Below are 22,906 nucleotides of genomic sequence, written 5' to 3' on the forward strand. Positions count from 1 at the left end.
CTGGCGAGGCCGCTGCTCGCGCCGCGGCTCGCAGGGCAGCCGGGGAAGAGGCTGCCGAGGCTCGTTGCTTTCGTGCCTATTTAGAAAAAAAGTACGGATCCCCGTATTACATTTACCGGGTTTTTACCATTCAACGGTGTTTCTTCAGCAGGCAAATAATTTGAATTGTAAGCGTTTTTTCTTCTCGTTTCGATGGGTTTGCGTGTGTCACTTCTGAAGTTGTTTCCATAGTGATTATATATGAACACACGGAGTCAATGCTTGAAAAACCCGACCTTTTAGGAATTATCTAGAATATCCGTAAAGAGAATCTTTGAGCTCTTCCTATGGTAGCGTCTGCTGGGCAATGTTATCTGTATAACATAGGGTTTATCACAGGATAACAGGATTTATCAACATCCGAACTGAGTGATGTAAACACAGCTCTTCTATTGATCCACCATAATGCTCCCACGTTTTTGTCCATGTTTGGTGGAAAATGCTGAGGATGCTTCTTGCTTGTATTTGTAATTTAGGGAGCCCCACAGCAATAACTAGAGGCCTTTTAAAATGGATGATAGCAGTTTACATGGAGCCATAAACCTCAGGTTGTAAAAGAAACAGGATGGACTGAAGAAAGGACCTGAACACAAGGTAGGGCAGGCACAGTTAGATTTTCTATTAAAAATGACGTCGGGTCCAGGTGGAAGAAATAATACTACTCAATATTTATTTTTGAATTACGAATCATGAACGCTTAGTAAGAAAGCATAGAATGCATATACGTTTTGTTTAAGTATTGCAATTAGGCCTTCATATATCTGCACACCTAAGTGGAAAAGATTTCTTGGCCTGTGGGAAGTTCAGGAAGGTAAACCATCATTTTCCACATACTTTAAGTGTATTTTTGAAAAAATATTCTCATCTCAGAATTAGGTGTCTAGCTTTTTTTTCCCCCCTGTACTACAGAAATTACTGTAATTTCAGACTACCTGTGTATTCAAACCACTTTGAAAGTTATATTTTGACAAAAGTAGCTTTTAAATTGCAAGATTATTAACAGTTTTGTTTAAGGATAATTATAAGATAAACTGTTGCTATTGCTCTAACTTGCTACAAGTCTCATTTTACTCCACTTGACCCCAACTGTGATCTCCAAACTTCATCCTGTTCCAAAAAAAGTCAGAAAATGTTTTTTGACTATTAACTTCAATCAAGGCAGGATTTTTTAAAGTTATTTTTATTATTTACTATTGTGGTAGTAGCATCTGGGAGTCCCTCAATCAGCTATCAGGATTTCTGTTCAGACATTAGGCGAATATAGAACCAAACAACGCTACCTACCCACCAGAACTCATGATCCCTTGCCTTTATAGAGGAATTTGAAACTTTCAGATGTCTCTGAGGTTTTTGTTCATTTGTGATTTATTTGATGCTTGAATATACAGAGAAGTCTGTGGGTGTTTTGGTATCTCCTGTTTCATATGGTTGTATCAGAGTTTGGCAGAGTCTGGCAAATTTGATCAGAGGCAAAATGCCTTTGGCCATATTATTTGCTCTGGCTCATCATCATTTTAATCCACTATTAGAGACTGTAGTCAGATGTCTCTACTTGCCTAAAGTATTGTATGACTGGAACCATGAAATTAGGTTTTAAAAGACAAATCATCAGTTCCCATGTTAAAGAAACTCATGTGGATGTTCCACATCAAGAGATATGAGGAAAGGAATCCAGTCTTTCCTCCAGTGAAAGTCATTGACTTATTTCACCAAATTAAAAGAGAAAAGAGTTTGATTTCATTATCTTTAGATAAGCAAAGGGTTGGAGACGCTGAATCAGTCCTCTCTTTATGTGATGCGCTATAGCAAAATTTCAGGATTGTCATCCTGGTAATGACCATAACTATACCAGAGGAAAATTTGGGGACGTTTTATACTCTTAAAACCTTGTTCATGAACAGTGTTTGAGAAATATATCTTTGGTTATAGCAGGGCAAACACACATTTTAATTTTGATCTCATATCTAGTTTGTGTATTCTTACAGACTGGAGGTAACCATGGTCTGCCTGGGATTATGTGTATTATGAACATGAAGCATCACACTGAGAGGTATCAAAACGTCACATTTTGTCACAGCGTCTTGGATTGATACAGGGATTTGTTATATCCTCCTAGCTTTAAATCTTAGTAAACTTTCTAGAGCTGTTTCAACTGAAAACTTGCTGCCCAAGGACCAGGTTCACGTTATCATCAGACAGAAGAGATATCAAAAGTTACTAAATAATAGTTTTGTCTATGCTACCAATATTAGGATCCATGGCCACAATTATATGTGCACACTGTGTACTTCAATGGATGTTTCTACAGAAGACAATCTTGGTGAATCATGAGACCATTAGTGAGAGTGAACATAATTATACACTTATTAGCACGGGGTAGCAGATGGACTAGCTGGTTTAGCAGCTGGGTTTCCAGTCATTATTCACGCACACTGAAGTAAAGAATGATGTATCTACAGAAGAGAGTAGGAGCTGACACCTCCCAACACTGGGCTCAAGATGAGCAGTCCCTGCTCATCAATATTCTGGCAAAGGCGATGTTACTGTTTACATTAGGAAATTTCAGAAATCTCATTTCAGAAAACTTATACCATGAGTTAAATATACAGTGAAACCATCATGTACTTCACTGGAAACCTGAAAGATCCTGAGTTCCTCTCCTACATTTGCAAGTCCTGTGTTAGTGTACATACTACCTATTATTTGATTGCCACAACTAGCAAGGCAGAGAAATAATTGTAGACAGTCAGAGTTTATTCATGGTAGATCATGTTGAGAATCAACATGTCTTGTTAAGGTGTTGTTAGCAAGAAGTAGTGTTTTTCAATTCATCATTCCTAAAGGAACCTGCCTAAGCAAAGGCATGCTTCCTCGGACGTAGGAGTGAATAGCAAAGGATTCTGGAAAATCTCCAGGAGAAAAAAGGTTTGAATTCCAAGAGACTCATGCTTGTTATTTAAATACAGTCACAAGGCTTCATTATCTGCTAACTTAAGCTTTTTTGTCATTCTACTGAAATTATAATCTAAACAAACTAAATAATAGTAATCTGTAAGATGCAGTGACTTTAATGCACTGAGAAAGGCTTGCTTTGTATTCTTTAGTATCTTAGTGTAATTTAAAATCCACATTATGATGATTTTAGTACATCAGGCTGCTGGGTTTGTTTTGTTGTCCTTTTTCAAAGTTATTTTACAGCTCCGTTATGAGCTGAAAGATATTTCTACTCTTTGTAACTGTAGTCATACTTGTTTGTGTTGTAAAATCTCAATTATGTTCTCATCAAGTGAATGAACGTATCTCCAGACATGGAATTTTTTTCTCCTGGTAGAAGTTTTGTCTCACTGAATAGTCGTGCTTTAGGCCAATATGGAACATTTTCAAAAATGCTTAAATGATTTAGGAGCCAAGCGCTATGGAAAGCCAGTGGGATTTAGGCCACTTTAGTTAATTGAATTGTCCCATGTGCCCAATCTAGTCAAGCTATTCAGACTTCTGTGAAGGACATAGGTTGGATAGGAGCTTTTGCCTGCCAGCTGACTCGCTGGTTTGAAATGTGTGCGTGGTGGTTTGTGGCTTGTGCTCCTGTATTCCCTCATAGCTTCTGAGTACAAGTCTCCAAGGAGTGTTCTTCCTTCAGTTTTGCAAAATTTTGTTGCTTAGTGGAGCCTGGGATTCTCAGCTATGTCCCAGAGGGTCGAAAATTTTGAGAACTAAGGAAAGTTAAACATTTCTTATATTTATAGTAGACAGATATCATTTGATCCAGTGCCTTTTGAACTCATGAGAAATTTCCTGTTCGCTTCAGTCAGCATTAGGCTGGGCTGCTAATAAAAAAAGTAATATTAAGTTAGAAAATGAGTATTTCCTTTCTTAAAGGAAGTATGTAAATTACTGCTAATTCTTCAAATAACTACTAAATAAGAAACCTGTCAAAGGGGATCATTTATGGTGGTCTTATAATTTTAGTAACTATTCAGGTAATAGGAAGAATGTTGGCACCGTAAAATCCCAAGCTAAGTACTTGAAATAGAAAAATATTTTTCGTTCTATGATTTTCTGTAGTTAGACATTCAATCCTCTGCATGCTATAAAAGTCGATGGTCATAGTTTGAAGTCTTGAATATTCTCCTTGACTGAGAGGTTATATTCTTACAGTTACTAAGGTCTGTAGTTGGGCCCAGGGCACGGAGTCAGCTTAGCTCTGTTCTCTGTTACAGACTTCCAATGTGACCACAGTAATGTAATTTTAGCACTAAAGCTGCACAGATGATATCAATTGAACTCTTGCCATTGATTTTTGTTGGAATAAAATCAAAACTTTGTCTGCACTTCAGTATTCTCCTCTGTAAAGTGAGGGGTAATAGTATTTGCCTCAGAGGTTATGTGTGGGCAAATGTTTGAAAAACGTTGAGCTCTGTAATGGGAGGAGGCTTAGAAAGTCTTTGATAGAAGTTGTATGCATACTTTCAGGGCAGAGTTTGTTCTTTCTGTTGCAAGAGTAAAGAAAGCTAGAGAGATTAAGCAGGTGGCAGCTGCTGATAACATCCTGAAAGAGTACTGTAGTTGCATTTATTTTTCAAGTCAATTGGGAGACTTCTACGTTACCATGAAATGCTGCATGTCATGTATTTCTGTTGGACGCAGTGTGCAAAAAACTTTTTTTTTTCCAATTCTGAGAAAAAGTAATTTGAGCATGTGCATTCTTTTGAAAAAAATAGTCATTGACATGTTTTTCCTTCTGGTATTGGTTAACCATCAATATAATTTATTTATTTTCATGATTGTTCAATTTGGAATCCACTGATGATATTTGAGATTTTTAATTGCTGTGCTGATTTCAGTTGCTTCATTTTTGGGACAGCCACTATAGGCTGACCTATTCTCTATGTTTATTTTCGAGAACCTTTCCTCACTGATAAAAGAGATGTGTTGTTTATGTTTTTATGAGGGGGAACTAATGCACGTGAACCAAACAAAGATGAAAACACCAAAGAGACAAAATAATTCTTTGTTTTGATATGAGTATGTTCACAGGATCAGGGTTATGGTAATATGAAAATCTCTAGTGTTTATTGTAGATATGCCTACCTTGATAGGTATTCATGCACTCTGTATCCTGGCTTATGAGACCAAGTCATCTGACTCTGTCCTTTCCCATCCAAATTGTTTTTTTTTAAATATCAAACCAGGCACAGCATGCTTTTTGGAATTCATGTACCATGGTATGAGTTATGAGGGCCCATCTCAGATTAGTGACAACAAAATGGCTAAGTTTTATCAACTGATACAGGATTGCACAGAAAGCTTAGGTACGAGTGTCTTGCCAGGCTTTTATTGTCAGAATGTTTAAAACAAGTACTTCTCTAAACAGCAAGATTAAGATATCACAAAAATTACTTCGTTGTTCTTTAGCAGAAGACCTTTTCTCCCCATGTCCAGCCCTCTATGTGAGCAAATTTAACTGAAGTCTCTGTCTCCTTCTTTAGCAGAATATTTTAACACCCGAAACAGAGTATTTTGCAGTTTATAGAACTTGTTCCAACATGTAAATGTTAACAATAAAGGTAAATACTTTGTCATTAATAAAGTAAACTATGTAGACAGAGGTGTTGCCTCTAGGTAAACCTTAACTTCTACAAAATGGAAGTTTTCTGTTGAGCTTAAGTTTGGTAAGAAAATGGAATCTGGTCATTTCCGCAGGCAACTGTAGTTCAGACTCTTTGAGTTTTGTTTCTGTCATGGTACTGGCTCAGTATGAGACTGTAGACAGTGGTTTGAGTTTTGTGCCCTAGTGTCACCTGCCTGTCAAAATGGGAATTATGATCTCCTGTTCTAGCAGGATCTCCTAGACTGGAAACTGTTCAGGGCCGGCACTGACGGCTGTGCGCGCTGCGCTTCAGGCTGCAGCGGTCAGTGCCGCGTGGGGAGCTGAGGCCCTACCTGGGTAAGTGTTAGAAAGTTAATCGAGGGAAACACTGGGACCTGTTTAATCAATGATTTCTTTTAAACCCTGTTCAGATTATTTTTTTTTGGGGGGGGGGGGGGATGAAAAATAATATTTAAGGCTTTTCTCTTTTGCAGTGTTAAAGACACATTAGTGTCGTGATTGGGTCTGAAATGCCTGCTCCTGAGGTTGAGGCTGCCAAGCAGGCTGCCAAGGAGTTACGTTGTAACTTTTCTGCTCTGCTCTTTGTGGTTTGTTTTTAGTGTTAGAGGGCCTCTGTAGGCCAGTCCTTCTTCCCAATCCTTTGTGCTCTAAGCCATCCCAGAATGCCATTATATATTATTTTGTGTGCTGAATGTCTAAGACCAGATGAGACAAAAATGAATATATAAGGTGCAAGATAGGAAATCCATTCTTTTCCTTTCAGGTTGTGCCCAGGAATATCTGCCCAGATTTTCCCGGAGTCCATTGACGCCAAGGACAGACGTTCACTAATGCAAGCAGTGACAGCATGCAGGTGATCACATTATTTTAGCCAGAAGTAAATGTGGCATTGCTTGTGCTAATCCAGGGCCTGCACTTTAACACATCATGTCACAGCAATTGGCAGTAACCAGAAACCTTTGCTGATTACACAGCAGGAGCCAAAAGTGAGAATTCACATTGAATTACAGAAATATATTGATTAATTTATTTCATGCATGTCTTGAAAATAATTAATTTATAATATATTGTCATTTTTGCAATCAATAATAAAATAAATGTACCTCTATTCAAAGTAGTTTTCTCTTGTGTTAGCTAGTTTTATTTAAGAGTTTCTGATAATACGTTTCTGAATCTTATGCAGTGATTTGCTATTGTATTCTGCATTTATTCGTAGCCCATTCTTCTGATTAATTTAAAAGTAGAAAAGTCAGGGAGATCCTCATTTCCAAGCAAGCTGATAGTACAGATACTCAGTAGCGACCCAGTTACTGGCGTTTTTTCTTTGCTCGTTTTTTTGTCCTTCATAGCTTGTATTGTCATTTCCAAATATACTCTGATACACACTTTCCCATGGATAGCAAGACTACAGGATTTATCCTTCTATTTCAGCAGAAATTAAACAAACCACCGATTTCATGTATGTCTTAATATTGAATAAAGACTCAGTCAAAAAATGACAAAATATTTACAGATTTCAGGACCTCATTTGGATGTGATGGTTTGTATATCTTAAGCTCAGAATTTTCTTTTTTCATATTGCTGGCCATCGAAGCTCAGTGTCACAAAGATGATTTTATACAGCTTAATTTCATTACATGAGAGGAATTTTCTGATTTACTTCACTACTATTCATTTGCATTGCTAATATTCAGCTTTTCTGGGAGTATCCAGTATCTGGGAGTATCTTTGCATCCTCAGGAGCACATTTTCTTCTAAAGTCACATCAGAATTGTCTTTGCTAGTTTACTGGGCTAACAAACCATGTATCTTCATGCAGAATGGAAGAAAAAAAAGTGAGAGCTGTAAAGGACTGCTGGCTCAGAGCTGCTGTTGCCATAGAGCTGCTGCCGACGAAAAAACTGCAGCGTGGATTTCTTCTGCTGTTGAAGGTAAGATGAGGGCACAGCAAAGACTGTGGGAGGGGGAGGGGAAGGGAGGCGAGAGGAGGGAGAAGAGGAAGAAAGTCTGCGTCCTTGCTGTCTAAAAAAGGAAATCCAGTTTCAGTGTTCGTGAGCAGAACTGCTGGTGCAGAAGAACAAAGCTATCAGTTGTTTAGGGTAGCAAGAGTGATGAGCAAGCAAGCACACTCCCATGCTTTCAGAAGGAAATACTGCAAAGGAAGGAAGGAGAAGAAGAGCAACTTTATCATTTAGAAAATAGTCACTGCTGCTTCAAGATAGCTGCTTTTTGACACTACTTTGGCATTAATGTTGTTCTGCTGGGTAAAGACAGCTGTGAAAAACTAAGCAGGTAGATAAGCAAGAAGAAAAAGTTATGCTAAAAATTTTCAGCGTAATCTTGAGCAGATGAATTCTGTCTGTATTAGAATGTATCAGTTGTTGCATTCAGATGTGTAGTACTGTGAAACTTCTAAATGTGATAACTATATTTACAGCAAGATTATTATGATAAATTGGTCTTTGGATGTGCTTTAAAGTAGATGCATTTTGCATGAAAATGTATAACAAATAACTAAAAGGTAAGTATTAGATACTCAAGAATACTCATGTTTGTTCTTATAAATACAGAACTGACATCAGACTTGCTTTAGGTGCAATCCTGTGAATGGGGTGGGCTTTGTAGAGCAAGACTCCCTGTGATATTTGCAGAATTATCTGCAAAGTGCTCGTCCCAAAAGCTGCTGCTGCTGACGTTTCTACATCTGTTTAGCTTGCCTGTTACATACTGCAGCTTTTTGCTGTCCTTCCCTTGCTGGTTCTCTCTGTATTTCAGCTCTTTCTGAGATAAGCTGAACCCCTGTGCCCTGTGCAGCAAACCCAGCACGCCTGTGATGTTCACATAATGGGGCCTTGAAGAGAATGAAATTTTTAGAAGATACACTAAATACAGTGATAATGATGATTGTCTTAGTTATGTAATTAGTATGTTGATATTACTTGACCATCTGATCACTGTACTATTGAGAGTGCTTGGGCGGAACAGCCCTTCCTTACAATTTCTTATATTGCACTTTATTATGTGTTTGACCATTTCTCCTGGAGTCTTTGTTTGAGAATTGAGTCAGAGTGAATTTTTCCTATAGCAGCCTGTTATCTTGATCCAGAATCTGCAATTCAGGTTGCAAATAAATAAAAGTATATTAGGGATTCTTGATTTCATTAGCATTACAGTCTCTACCTGAGAAATTGCCATTCTCTGTGATTACAACACTTAGATCATATATGTTGTTTCTCAATTGTGAATGTCACTGGGCCAAGTATGTAGATTATGTGTACATCAATAGTCATTTCAAAGATATGTTATGAGGAATTGGACATTTAAGTGTATCTTTTAGCAGTCAGACTCATCTTATGAATGCTGACTGCAGCCTACCTGTAGGCTCTGGGACCATTATTTTTACCTAGTATAGCACCATATCCAGTTCAGTCATCGAAGACATCGTATTTAAGATTTGGCTGGGTCCCCTGAGCCAGCACATTAAGATCAGGTCCTAATCCGTGGTTGAGGCAACCCCTGATAACACTAATGGTTATGATTTGGTTTCAGAAGGTGTTTAGTCATCTTCTGTTCCAAAGAATTGTTCATATTTTGCTGGAGTGAATAATTGTGTTAGGATTGAGGTCCACAAAACATTAGGCTCTGAGTTTCAGAAAACTTCTCCCAACTTGTGGATTGAACTTGTTTGGGTTCTTCAGAGGTCCAAGTCAATACTTTGGTCAAATTTCACTCCTCGACATATAGTAGACTCCAAGAAGAAATGGATGGTCTCTATGCAAAATAAAATCTAATTCCAGTCTTAGTGGCAGTCTTAGACTCATTCCATGTAATTCTGCATTGATAAAAATAGGTAGCCAGAAGCATCCATGTTGCTAACTGACAGGTCATATGTTGCAGGTAACTCTTTTTTGCATATCGTATGTATATTTATTGGTTCCAATTGGTAGTGGTTAATATGTATATACGCTGAAAAAGGCAAGAGCTAGGGCAGTGCTAATACAGAAATGTCTTGGCTGATTAACTGCACCCAGTGTGCAAAATGGACTGTAGATGTATTATAACCTTCATATTGAATCTACACCATGCTAGACTGTGTCAAACAGAGTCTACATCTATCGACCTTACTGAAAGTTTCAGAGGCATCTTTAATGTCTTAAGGTTGAAAAGTGACTTGATCTAAAGCTAAGCTAAACAGAGGAGTTGTTTGTAAATATATTGATCTGTCTATACATTTGCACAGAACTGTGAAGAAAGGAAACCTTGTAGGTCTGTGCTGTTTTTTCCTGCTTCTTCAGTCTGGTTTGTACTGCAGGATTGGTCAAGAGAAGAAAATATGGCGAAACTTTGCCCCAAATACTCTAATTTCTGTATCTGGGACAGGGAAAATGCTGTTAAGTCACTAGTGTTGCTGTGATTAGTGCCAGGACATGCATCAGTTCCCAAAACATCCCAGAATATAACAGCTAGTTTGAAGGTTAATGCCATCTGTAATCACCTTTTTCTATGTCCCAGGAGGTGATGCAATGCACAGTGTACAGCTCTGCCTCTCCCAAGTAACAATGTTTTTCTACACCATAGGCTTTGGCTCAGTGCTCTAAGGCTTGGTTTTCAAAAGTGCTGGCACCCACAATGCTATTTAAAGTTAATGGGAGCACTGGCTGCTCAGCACAATTTAAAATCAGGCCTCTGTGCTCAAACAAGATTTTTTTTAGTTTAGCAGTCACAAGAGTTTTTAAGTGACCAGTCTGAGTTCTCCTAGACACCTTCTGGAACTGATTTTTTTCACAAAACATATTGTCAATACTTCATTGATTCCTGGGAAGGGTAGGTATGTCCCATTTTAGCTCTTGATATCTTTTTTCCTTTCCTTTTTTTTTTGTGAGCGTTACTACTATTTTAGTTAATATGCAGCAAGTGGAACAGCTGGCATGTGTAAATGAAGTGAATTCAGCTATAATAGATTTACTTCTCTGTGATATTTTATCTGATTAGTCTTTTTTCTTTTAGATTGAATGGCAAGAGATTAATTTCTGCTGAACTGCCTAAGGGTTAGAATAAGAAATTAAAAAATGTTCCTTTGTCATTAAAATTTCTTTACATGTGTCTGGTTGACATTTAAAGTTACTGAACTGTAGTATTTGGATGCGTTGGTCATACTCATTGTTTCAATCTATGATGGCTTCCACTGTTCTGTTGTTGACCATTATATTCCTTCTTGAAATCAATAGTAGCCTATTCTTACCTACCCAATTGTTGTTTTTTGCTTTGGGGTTGTTTTTTTTGTTTTTTTTATAATAATCTAAGCTTCAGTTAAAAATATCCTCCCTGGATAAAAGGGGCACCCTCATTTGTTCCCTGCCTTAATCAGTTTTGTTTGCTCATTCCCTTGTTTTCTGCTCACACATAACTATTTTTCCATTTCAAGCCAAGTGGTTCATTATGGCTTCTGTAGTAAGTAGATCAGTGAATCATTCACTGAATTCTTATAGTGACTTCTCATTAAAAATGTTTTGGGTTCAAGCTCTTCAGTTTTAAGGCAAATGTACTACTTTGGCATGAATCTGGACTCTGTGGGGAGTTTTGATTCTCTGGGAGTCACTTTGAACTGAAAGAGCAAGGTAAGCAGTTTGCTGCTGTGTGAGACCAGCAATTTAATGCCTGGTCTTCAACTCATGGATTAGCAGTATCAGTATTCATGGCAGAAGGGAAAGAATCATTGTCATATTTCCATGATCTCTGTTACTCCATACTGACAGGAATTACTTCTTTGAAGCTTACATTTGGGTTTTCACTGAGCTGCAGATTGAAAGCAGTTTAGTAACAGCAGTAATATCAGTATTCATTCATTCATTATAGCAACATGACTTACCCGGTTAGGAAAACCTTCACTGTTTTCTCCTTAAAACAGTTTCCTCCTTATTTTAGAATGCAGTGGAAGTATTGTATTATTCATTACATTTTACCAAACCAAATTCACTTCAAGTTTCATTAAAATGGTGGAAGCTGAATTATTCTAATATAGTCTTGTAAACACAGTGAAATTACAGTTGGTATGTGAATAGCTGGTTGCTGAATTGAAAATATAGATCTCCAACATTTTGTAAGAATATTTGAGGAATCTGAGCACCAGACTTGGGACGGTACTGTCTATATAACAGTAGCTGTGCAGTCTTGTCATTTCTAATTTGGTAGCTATTTAGATCCATTTTATCCTCAGAGCTGTGATTCCTAAATTGGGAGTAATTATCTTGCTGGCTGAAAAACTTAAGAAAACAAAGAAAGCAATGGGTTCTTACATCTTACCAAATGCCAGTTTCACTCTTAATTCTCCCCACTTTCTGTTCCCAAGTGCCTGTACATCTCTCTCCCGTGGGTACAGTTACACCATGTGCACACAGCATGAGAGGATGACCAGAATTACTGAGTGTAATTAAAAGGTCATGTCTGAATTACAGCAAAAACCCAATATGCTATCTGTAGTAAAACTGAAGATTTTTTTCATATGACAGTCAAAAGACTTATTTTGTCTCTCTACCACTGATGGAATGAGCAACAGAAAAGGCAGCACATCAAATCCTGACAGCAGTAAAATGGCCATCAGGTGGCTCTGGCTCTCAGCAATTTTATGAACAGAGCATTAGTTCAGACATATTTTCACACCCCAAACTCCCAGTTCTGATTATCTGTATCAGCCAGAATGCGATTTTTTCTACTACAGGGCTGTCTGTTATCTTTTACATTAAATTACACTTAGAGCATTATTTATACACCTTGCACATAATAACAAACCGGCAAACTTTCTGTGCTCTATTGAGAGAGCTCCAGCATTTAATACAGATTGCACAGACGTTACTAACACAGAGGACATGCTGAGTGTTAAACCTAATAAACCTTTACTGGCGATCACAAAACCCTGATACGGAGATCATAAAAACCCAGTGGCAGAAAATCTGCCATCTGCTGGCCAAGGAGAAAAGTACCTGTTAAGCTTTAAAGGGGCATCGGATAGAGAGCTCCAGCACGATTCCAGCAACAGAAGCTGGTACTTCTGCAAACCTTTTCAGCAGCAGATCTGACACTGAACTGGTCAGTGGTTTTCTGACAGCATATTTTTCCCTCAGAACGTACTGTTTCTTTATGATTAAGACTTTCTATGGGAACATGTCAATGAGAAATTGAAATGTTCCATTCTAAAAACGGAAGAAAATTCTATTTCAAAGTTTTTTGGATTGGAGCACTTTGATTTTTATTTCAGAATGATTTCTTAAAAGTATTTTGGATATTTTAAAAGTATTTGTTTTTATGCATTATAAAAATGAGAAATCAAAATTGACATTAATTTGTTTATATTAAACATTAATGAAGCCTTACACCATCACTATAATACATGGCAAATTCAAAGCAGAGAAGGATCTAGGAGTCCTGCCTTTTGTTACCTTGCTCTGACCATTTAATCTGTGTCTCGGTACTTGTGATTTTACATATGTACTCTGTGCAGAGCATATGCCAAGGCTGTGATCTTTTTGGTCAGATGAGAGAGATGTATTTGCATCCTCATTTCTCTTACTTTAATTCTGCATGAATTACTTAAGTTTCTACAACAATTTCAAGAGAAACTGTTTCAAGCTTATATTCCTTTTATTAATGCCACACACACAAAAAATTCCCAGTTACAGCCCAAATCATACTAGTCATTGTTCAGGAAAAAGAAAAGAAGCAAACAACTGAAGATAACTCTAGATATCCCTTTGCCTAGCTTCATAAGTGTAGTATCTGTCATGGGCTAAAAAGGAGATAGACTTTGCATTTTATCCTGCAAGGAAGGAAGTGAATGAAAAAGCTACAACATCTGATTAGTGATAGATGCAAGAGTTCTTATTTTTATATCTTGCCTTACCATGAAGCTCCAGCTAAGTTGTTTGGTTTATTAAAGATTGCTAGTTTTGCTTTCAAAAAGAAAGGAAAATGCAATGTTTCTGATTATATATCATCCAGTCACAGCAGGTAGTTTTCTGTGTAATGTATGCATATATAGCAGGCCATTAAACTGTGTTAAAGAAATGTTTAGATGCAGGTAACCAGTCTGAATTTAGATTCATAGGGAGATGTTCTAATTTTGGAGTTCATGTCTTTTAAAATATATTTTCAATGTAGCTTTTGATACAAATAATTAAAAAATTGGAAAGAAATTGCACATGCAAAATCATACTGACTCTACCTCAATGTAGATTATCAGAAGGGCTGAGTTCTTTCAGTCACAGTGTCGATAGCTACCACTTGAGGTAGGGAAGTAACTGAACACAAGGTTGTTGACATCCGTAGGAAGCAGACACTGGGGAGGGGAGGCGTGTGTGCACTGTCAGGGGGTTGTACAGCAAGGGAATGTTTAGATTCAGGAAGCGTGAGTTCAGTTCTGTGATTTGTAGGGGACTGTCCTCATGGTTAGAGAGCCCCCCTACAGTGGTCTTCTGCTGTTTTCTTTTGCTTTTATTTCCTTTCTCCAGCTCCTGCCCCTTTTTGCTTCTTGACAGTGCTACCCCCAGCAGGTCTCTTGTCCATCCCATTCACTCTGTTTCCATCCTTGCCACTAAGATTCTGCTGCTTTCTGTTCTTCACCCTTTCCCACATTATTCCACCCATGCTCCTGTCCTTTCCAGCTCTGTCTTCTGACCTCTCCTTGTAAATATCTTCTCCTTCAGGAGCCTCCCTATCTCTCTTGACAAGGCTCCTGGCCCTGTTCATCTATCTGTTCCACATTCTGTAAGCAGTCTTCATCTATCTAGTTCTTCCTCACCAGTGGGGTGATGGCACTAGAAGCGTAGTACACAACAGAAGGGCACGTTTCTAGCTGTTGGTTGTGTAGTCTTGGTGCCACAGCAATCCCAACAGTTGTGACGAACAATTTCAGAGAATATCCTGTTCTGTCTCTGCAGCTGTATTGGAGGATACTTAGACTGTAGTTTCATTCTATGTGGTCCTTTACAGAAGAACTGGTTAAGTGTTAACCATTTGTAGCTCCTCACCCTTTCAATAACTTTTAAGGTGACTGAGCAGTGGTTCAAACTGGTGAACTGAGCTGATGTTAAAATATTTATTTGTTTATTGCTGGCTGGTTTTCCAGCTGAATGAGTTATCAAATCCATACAGTGTGAAAACATTGTATTTGCATGGCGTTATTTGCCAGAAATATTTGATACTTTTTAGCTAAGATTCCCACCAAGAGCTCAGCCTTTGGTAGATTCCCAGAGTTAAGCTAACTCTTGTAATGGAAGAGGTCGGACAACTTTTAGGTATCTCAAGTGTTTGCAATTCTGTCATCCGATCTACAATATTTGTACACCTCTGCCGCATGAAAATATGTCCGTTAGTACTGCCTCTGCTGTGTAGTTAATATACTACACATAGGGAATATGCTTTAGTTAGGTTTCTGTCAGCTGTGCCTATTAACTCTTTCAGCAAGACCACCTGCTAGTGATAGACTGATGGGAATATTAATTAGAGTAAAGATATTGACAGGTAAATCGGGTTCCTGTATTTTGTTTTGTGCTTAAAAAATTTCAGTCCAGTAAATTAGAGAAGTATTATTTTAGATACTAAAGAAGGCATCCTTGTTCTATATTGGCTTGCTTTTGTCTTACCCATCAGAAATATTTGGTTGAGATTCTTCATGTAATTTGCAAAATTCTTTATGCCATTGTCTTAAACATAATATAGTGAGATCTGATGCAGTGATTCACTGTGTGCTTTTAGCATCTTGAGATGGAGGAGTTACTTATAACTGTAACGTCTACAGCAGAAGGCTGTTGACTTGTCCTGGATTCCCTTCAATAGACTGGTTCTGCATCCATGATGCCATGCCTGTTTTACAGCTTTGACATGTGTGCAAACATATGCAAACACAGATTCATGGTCTTAGGTCTCCAGAAGTGCTGGGGACCTATTTGAATATCTTAGCTAACAGAATAGGAGCTTTTTGCCTCTAAGATTTTATAGATTTTAAAGGACAATAATTTTTTGATTTTCTGTGTGTGACCTCAGAAGAGGATCATACAATGCTTGAATTATTGTAAAGCATCTGAAAGTTCAAAGCTTGTCTCTTCATTTTGGGTAGGATTTGAGTTTTCTGTTGTTGGATTGATGTTTTCTACTGCAGAAGGTAAGAGGTCTTCGTCTGTCAGTTCTCTGGGAAAGCTAGGAGGAACTGGGAGGTCCATAATTGGTTTCCATGGTTTTCCAGGACATCGGGGAAGAGGAGACTCTGAGCGATCTGGCAACCCATTAACTAAAAAAATATCAGGAAGAGTTACTGTCTCTGCAGGAATACTAGTTTCCTGTCTCACAGCCCCGGGAGTAACTAGCTCTGACACCATTTCAGCATTGGATGATGGGAGGGTTTCCTTGTGATTAAAAACCCTTTCATCAGATTCCTCAGAAGATTTGGGGTTTGGATGTTTATGTTTACCATGTTTACTGTGTTTTTGATGCCCACACCCATGCCCGGTTCGGTGCCCACAGTCAATGCCCTGCCTATGCCTTTTGTCAGACGCATGATCCTTTTTAAATCCATGCCCATGTTTACACCCATGTTTATGCCTGTGTTTACACCCAGGTTCACCTTCACCTTCTGGTCCATGTCCATGATCTTTTCTTGTTTCTGTACTAGGTGTTTGACTTTCTGTTTCATTTTTATTAGAGGATGTTGTATCTGGCTGAGACTGTGCAAAATACTGTGCTGTTCGGAAGGGGGTGAATCCAGGAGGCCTTCTTGCAAGGAAAACCTAAAAAACATTGCAATAATAGTTAGCCATATTTTTTACATAACCAAAAATAATAGCTTCAGATTTGGAAAATTCAGAAGTTGGCTCACTGCAGTACGTGAGCCGATTAGCAAAAGATTTTTGAAGTAAACTGAATCTGTTCTATCTGTGATAAGGGTCGGAACATAAATACCTATCCAGGTAACTCTGGAGTATTTTAATGATTATATGTAAGAAGAGCAATTTATTTATTGTTGAAATTTTGCCAGTTTTAGTGTGGAATGATACCATAGAGAAGAAAACAGCTGTAAGCCTGTGTATTTGTTTTAGTTTATGAAGAGTACAGTTGATTTCTGGGATGAAAATGTCCCTGCTCTTGTTAGAGGATAACATTCTGATTTATAAAAACAATTTATGCTGAAGGTTGACAATATACAAGAGATTTGGATTGTTTCGTCATATGAGATATAACTATTCAATTTTTTGTTTCTAGATTTGAAATACTTATTTCACAGAGCTGCTTAGAAATAATACATGCAGGTTAGCACCGATACTATAAAACATTCATTTGTCGTTGAATAATCTCAATTTCCCCATCACTGTTTGTTCAGCGGAAAGATGAAGACTGAACACATGGTGTACAGTTTGTGTCTGACACGGATTTCATTTCTGTCTACCAAAGCATCTGATCCTTATCTAACTGCAAATCAGGGATGTTTGGGGGAGAGCTAAATTTGAAAATTGATGTGGATACAATATTATAATGGAAACAGAGAGGGAAGCTACTTGCTAGTCGATACCTAATGAATGGGTAGTTATGAAAGTGCTGAACACAGCAGAATTACTGAAATCACAATTATCAGAACTAAAAAAAGCTTGTATTTATATTCTGTTCTGAGACTTCAAAACTGACCCATGTTCAGGGCTAGTTAAGAGTGGAGCTGAGCTGGGAGGAAACTCTAAAAGCTGTTCCTGCAGAGACTGACAACTCTAAGCAGAAGGAAATCTGCTACTCTACTAACATGAAAAGAATGGCAGATGCTTTTGAAACCTGTGCATCTGTGGGGTGTAGTTTTTTGCATTGCCAAATACATTTTTGTCCCAATTTTTAAACGTAGTACGAAGAATGATTCAAAGGAACTGATGGGGCTTAATACCTCAGAGCTTAACTGATAATGCAAAGAAGCAGTCAATAGGCAGAGCGTTCTCTGTGCTGCTGCCTTTCTTTGCACTCCTGTAATCAGTGTTGTCTACTGTCTCATGTTGTGTCAAAATAGACTTGGATGTAACAAGTTTGCTGAGGTTAGACAGTGAGGGAGGAGTGTGGCCTTACTGAGGTGGTTAAAGAAGTGTGTTCCTTTATTTTTGGTACAATGTATAAGATAATTTGGGATGGATAAAGAATGTAATGTCTTTCATTATTGTATGCTCTGCTTATAATGGTGGATAATAAAAAGAAATCATACTGGTAAAAGTTCTTCAGTGCAGTTGACCTGGGGCAAGATTTTATTCTCCCATGGGATCACGTAAATTTGTGCTTCACATTTCAATTGTACCTGTTGTTGAAACAAAAATTAACATGTTAGGACAGCAAAACATCAGACACAAAGGAAAAGAGTTGTACATGAAAAAAGATAAATGTTTTTAATAGTATTTTTAAATACAAGTATACCTGGAGCTTTACCTGAATATCTATGAAATACATCTTAGTGATGGAGATTCCTTTGTACTGGGACACATCACTGTTTAGTTTTCCAAGGTCTTAGGATGCCTATGTGAGCACTTTAATTCAACTTCTAACAATAATTATTGGAATTTTTGTCTCTGGTACTTTTGGAGCATTAACTCTTTAATCTTCGTGATATACCTAACAAATATTGTCTGTTAATGGTATTACCCCTTGTTAAAAATTGTGAATTTTTCTTTTAGAGAAAAAGGCACATTTGTTCAACTAGTTAATGTCTGCTGCACTAACAGTTTTTAACTCTCAGAGGTAAACACTGTTCATATGGTAGGAAGAGAGAGGGGAAATAAAGCCTCTCTCTTTTCCAACCAACTCCCTTGCCAATGGTTTCTGGTCCTATCAGCATTGCTTCCCAGCAGCTGGAATGGATTTTCCCAGTGTCAGCAGCATGCATTCCAGAATCATCAGTCCTTTGCACACCAGTAATGCTTCAGTCTCATACTTTCCTTTAGCTGCAAGTGCCACAGGTTCAGGAGTATTGCAGCCATTTCATTTCCCAGCAGTCTCCTTCCCTCCCTTCTGTGATTCATAATTATCAGAATAAAGTCCCCTTCACTTTGCAATGAACACTAAGATGCTGCAGTTGAGGTGACTCAGTTTAAGCTTTGTGCTTTACTGCCATTGTCAGTGGCTTGGATTGCAGATATTGAAAGGTGTCCCTCTTGTTGAGGCAGATGTTTACTGAAAGAGGTGATGGAACTCAAAATCAAATGCGAATTTGCTTTAAGTGACTACCATTTCTGGTGCAAGTGAATTTGTCCATTTGAAACAATTCTTTTGACATTATAACTGGCAACATCATCACGACTTACACTGTTAGGTGTGGCTTCGCAGTCTTCATTAAGTTTTTCAAACTCTTTCTTTGAGCAGTTTGTCTTCTTGACTGTAAATGTTATACGGTAGCTTTTCCCTGCAACCACCTGAAAAATTAGCAAGAGGGCTTTCTGTGGTAAAGGTATTTTTATTGAAAAGTGGTTCACAGAAAAGATGGGTTTCTGCAAGTTTATTTCCTGACCACTGGTTCACATATGTTGAGAGCAATATTAAAATACTTGACAGCAAAGATATCTGCTTCTAATCAACTTACTTGTTTACTCCAGTCCTATTCTCAAAAATTCCAGCATTGAAATTGGAGGAGACAGAAAGGTCAGAATAACACCAGGCCCACAGTTCTAGCTTTGTTTTATTGGATGTTTGTAGTAATTTCATTAATAACAAAAGAAATCATTAGAGACACCACTGCAGGGAGCCAAATATGATGCAAGAAAAGTTGGATGTGAGCAAAATGAAGTGTGTGGTAAACAGGCTCAGTTGAAAATGGACATGTTTGGCAAATGCGTTAAAGAAAGGAACTGCACTGATTCAAGAATATGCCTGGAATGAGTTCTCTTAGTATTTCTTACAATGCTCAAAATAATATATCTTGCTGTAGACACAGCAGGCAGGGCATGAAATTCTGGCTCTTTATAAGTCTACTTTAAAAATGTTTGCTTGCTAATATCAATCATGATATGAAAAGTGGGCAAGAAGAAAAACAGTAGGAAAGAAGAAAAAGCACATGTATTATTAGTAAGAACATGAGCTACTCAGAAAAACTTTGGTGCACTTTTAGTGCTTTCTCCGGTAGTACCCCACATGCTCATGACAAGTTTTCTGTGAAGTATCTTCAAAACTACTCCATTGTCTTTTTTATGGTTCTTTGGGGATTTCTAAACCCCTGCTGTACAGTAAACTAGGCAAACACAAATGCTGATCAATATTATCCTCCTGGTTCCTTGTTCTTTTTTATCTAGCTGTATTTATCTGTATATGTTAAGTTATGCACAGATGTCCTCTTGTGAATCTAGTTGGAGTATTATTAGCAGTATTATTGGGAAGCCCCATTTCTTGGAGTTTAAAACTACTGTAGGGTGGGCAATGTATAAAATAACATAGAGTTTTGGTGTGGTGGATCAGCTGGGTAGTTTTGTCTAATAAATCTTTTCTATCTTAAAATTCTATGGAACGTTACAAAGACTGATTAAAAGGTGGGGTAAAAATACAGAAATCAGATGCCCTAAATCAACTTTCTTCCCGTGCTTTTAAAATCACATTAAAAATAAAAAGCCATCAAATCAAGAGACTGGGGATTTTTAAATCACTTTTGAATGCAAGCCAATATGGGCAAAATTTTGCAAGGAGTGCAGGGATGTCTCAGTGACCACATGTATCAACACTTAGAAAAAAACATCATTTCAATTCTAAATCCAAACTTTAGCTAACATTCAGTTTAGAACAATAACACTGCAGTGTCTGTGCCTCATCTCTGGTATACAAAGAACTAGTTTTAAAAGGAAAAATAAATTCCAACCTGAACTGTTGCTTTTTCTATGTCTCCAGCTTTATAGTAGAAATCATCATTGGTCTCCAAATTGTACTTCTCCATGGAAACCTCCAGTAGTTCTTTCAGTTCTGGGCTGGTTTTGGGGATAGGCCTTGGACAACCAGCACAAATGAGAGTGGGAGGATCTACCGTTTCTTCAGCTGAAAGAAAACAATGGATTTCAAATCTAAGGAACAAAAGATTCAATACACATAGACTGGGAAAACCAGTTACTTATAAACCTCCACCTTCTGGAACACTTTGTGTTTGAGTCTATCAAATTAAAACAAAATATCTTTATGTGATTAATGTTATCGTATCTTGATTATCTCAAAGAGCACTGCATCAGCACCTAGTGTCACACAGGACACTGAACAATAGTCTTCTCATAGAAATGAGAATTGGGTGTACCAATTGAAGGTACCTAGCAAATAAAGGAAGGGAACATCTGCATGTATGGAAGGACCTGAGTCGGAGGAAAGAAAAGGATCCAGCCCAGAGTTCAAGTTATTGGCAATGAATGAGAGTATTGAAGAATATCATTTTTGAAGAAAAACAAGTCTCTGAATGGGTGAGAAAGCAACACCTACTGCATGGGGTAATAATGTACTCTGATTTGACAGATCTGCAAAATAACGCTTTTGTTTACAAAGAAAAAGCTGTGAAATGGTGATAATCTTTGTCCCAATAGATGGTTGGAGGAAGAAGTAACAATAGGAAAACCATGTAAGGGTTGATTGTAATAAACTTATAAATTCTAAATAATTTACTTCCAAGGAAAAATATAAGCTTCTAACTTATCAAGTTTTAGAGATAGTCATGCAATATGCAGTAAAAACAATGATGGTATCACTAGAGGAATAATTAATTTTGGACAAAATCTTAAAGTAGTAAGCTCCCTTGCCTTTTGAAAGAGTATATTGGAACTCTTCAGAAAATCTAGAAAGATTTGCTTATTTAAAGAACATGATATTAGCTGCCTGGTCATTGTGGTGGAAAAGGAAATAATCTTTGTAGGGCAGTTATATTCTTTGAGTTTGTATCTGCTGATCCCCAAATGAGAGTCCAGGACCAGTCCCATGACATAGAAATATAGCAGTATATAAATGATAAAATATAACTTTCATTTGTATGAAAAATATTTGTAGGAAGTGAAAGAATTCTTTGATAATATTTCATGAAGAAGTGGTGCTTTTTTCTGTCACAAAAGAATTACTTTCTCTTGTTATTATCTTTTGTCATCTCTTGCATTTTTGTTTTACATTTTTTACGATTGTAACAAAACATTGGAAATTGCAGAACTTCTGTGGTGCCCGTTACATACCTGGAAACTTGCATTGACTTGCAGTATCTATGATCTGGTCATTAAGATTTGCATATGCTTTGGCCTCACAATTACCTACACGCTGGAGTAAGAAAAAGAAACAAAGCAGCACATTATTATTTAGAAATAATGAACAAACTCATGTAAATGTCCCAATAGCTTCCTGCTAACAGAATAAGTCAATCGTTCTACTAGTAATTCATTCCTCCAACATACTGGGAGTAAGAAGCCTGCCAGACAGTATACAGAGCCAATAAATGATCCGGATTTAGAAAGACCACTCAGAGAAAATAAAACATAAAAGCTAAGTGAGTTATTTGTATGTGTTCATTACAGAAGGAAAAGGGGAGATTCCCAAGCCAGAATCCTGTTTTACAGAGAACTCACTGGAAGTTCTGTTTCAAATTATAAAGACCACAAAAGAAGGTTATGGAACTAACAAAAACAGTACTGAGTTACTGGTGCATGGGGTTATTCCTCCCTAGGTGCAGGACTCTGCACTTGCCTTTGTTGAACTTCATGAAGTTCCTCTCCGCCCAGATCTCCAGCCTGTTGAGGTCCCTTGGAATGGCAGCACAGCCCTCTGGCATATCAGCCACTCCTCCCAGTTTTGTATCATCAGCAAACTTGCTGAGGGTGCACTCTGTCCCTTCATCCAGGTCACTGATGAAAAAGTTGAACAAGACTGGACCCGGTACTGACCCCTGGGGGACACTGCTAGCTACAGGCCTCTGACTGGACTGCACCACTGAGCACAACCCTCTGAGCTCTGCCTTTCAACCAGTTTTCAATCCACCTCACTGTCTGCTCATCTATCCCTCACTTCCTGAGCTTGCCTATGAGGATGTTAAGGGAGACAGTGTCAAAAGCCTTCCTGAAGTCAAGGTAAACAACATCCATTGCTCTCCCCTCAACTACCCAGCCAGTCATTCCATCGTAGAAGGCTATCAGGTTTGTTAAGCATGATTTCCCCTTGGTGAATCCATGCTGACTACTCCTGATCACCTTCTTATCTTTCACATGCTTAGAGATGGCATCCAGGATGAGCTATTCTATCATTTTTCCAGGG

General features: G+C 37.9%; 1 protein-coding gene and 1 long non-coding RNA gene across 4 annotated transcripts in view; one reads left to right on the plus strand and one right to left on the minus strand.

Annotated features, from left to right (window-relative positions):
• On the plus strand, window positions 1-20,617 carry LOC112968596. 3 transcript variants are annotated; one of them, XR_003254387.1, is made up of 7 exons: window positions 1-167; window positions 516-633; window positions 2,025-2,089; window positions 6,414-6,503; window positions 7,470-7,581; window positions 15,762-15,806; window positions 15,888-15,922. It is a non-coding gene; the product is annotated as an uncharacterized LOC112968596 (long non-coding RNA). The 3 variants fall into 3 exon arrangements; XR_003254385.1 differs by lacking the exons at window positions 15,762-15,806; window positions 15,888-15,922 and adding an exon at window positions 20,531-20,617; XR_003254386.1 differs by lacking the exon at window positions 15,762-15,806 and having other exon boundaries at window positions 15,888-15,974.
• The window catches only part of KNG1 (kininogen 1), a 23,258-nt gene continuing 13,350 nt past the window's right edge, over window positions 12,999-22,906 (minus strand). Inside the window, exons 6-10 of the mRNA XM_026071027.1 lie at window positions 21,838-21,919; window positions 20,502-20,674; window positions 18,964-19,071; window positions 17,874-17,963; window positions 12,999-16,428 (exon numbers count right to left, since the gene is read on the minus strand). Of these exons, the coding sequence (XP_025926812.1) occupies window positions 15,712-16,428; window positions 17,874-17,963; window positions 18,964-19,071; window positions 20,502-20,674; window positions 21,838-21,919 (1,170 nt within the window). The 3' untranslated portion in view covers window positions 12,999-15,711. The remainder of the gene's footprint in view (window positions 16,429-17,873; window positions 17,964-18,963; window positions 19,072-20,501; window positions 20,675-21,837; window positions 21,920-22,906) is intronic.

Source organism: Apteryx rowi, unplaced genomic scaffold (genome assembly GCF_003343035.1).
Source record: "Apteryx rowi isolate R43461 unplaced genomic scaffold, aptRow1 scaffold_32, whole genome shotgun sequence".
Classification (NCBI taxonomy): domain Eukaryota; kingdom Metazoa; phylum Chordata; class Aves; order Apterygiformes; family Apterygidae; genus Apteryx; species Apteryx rowi.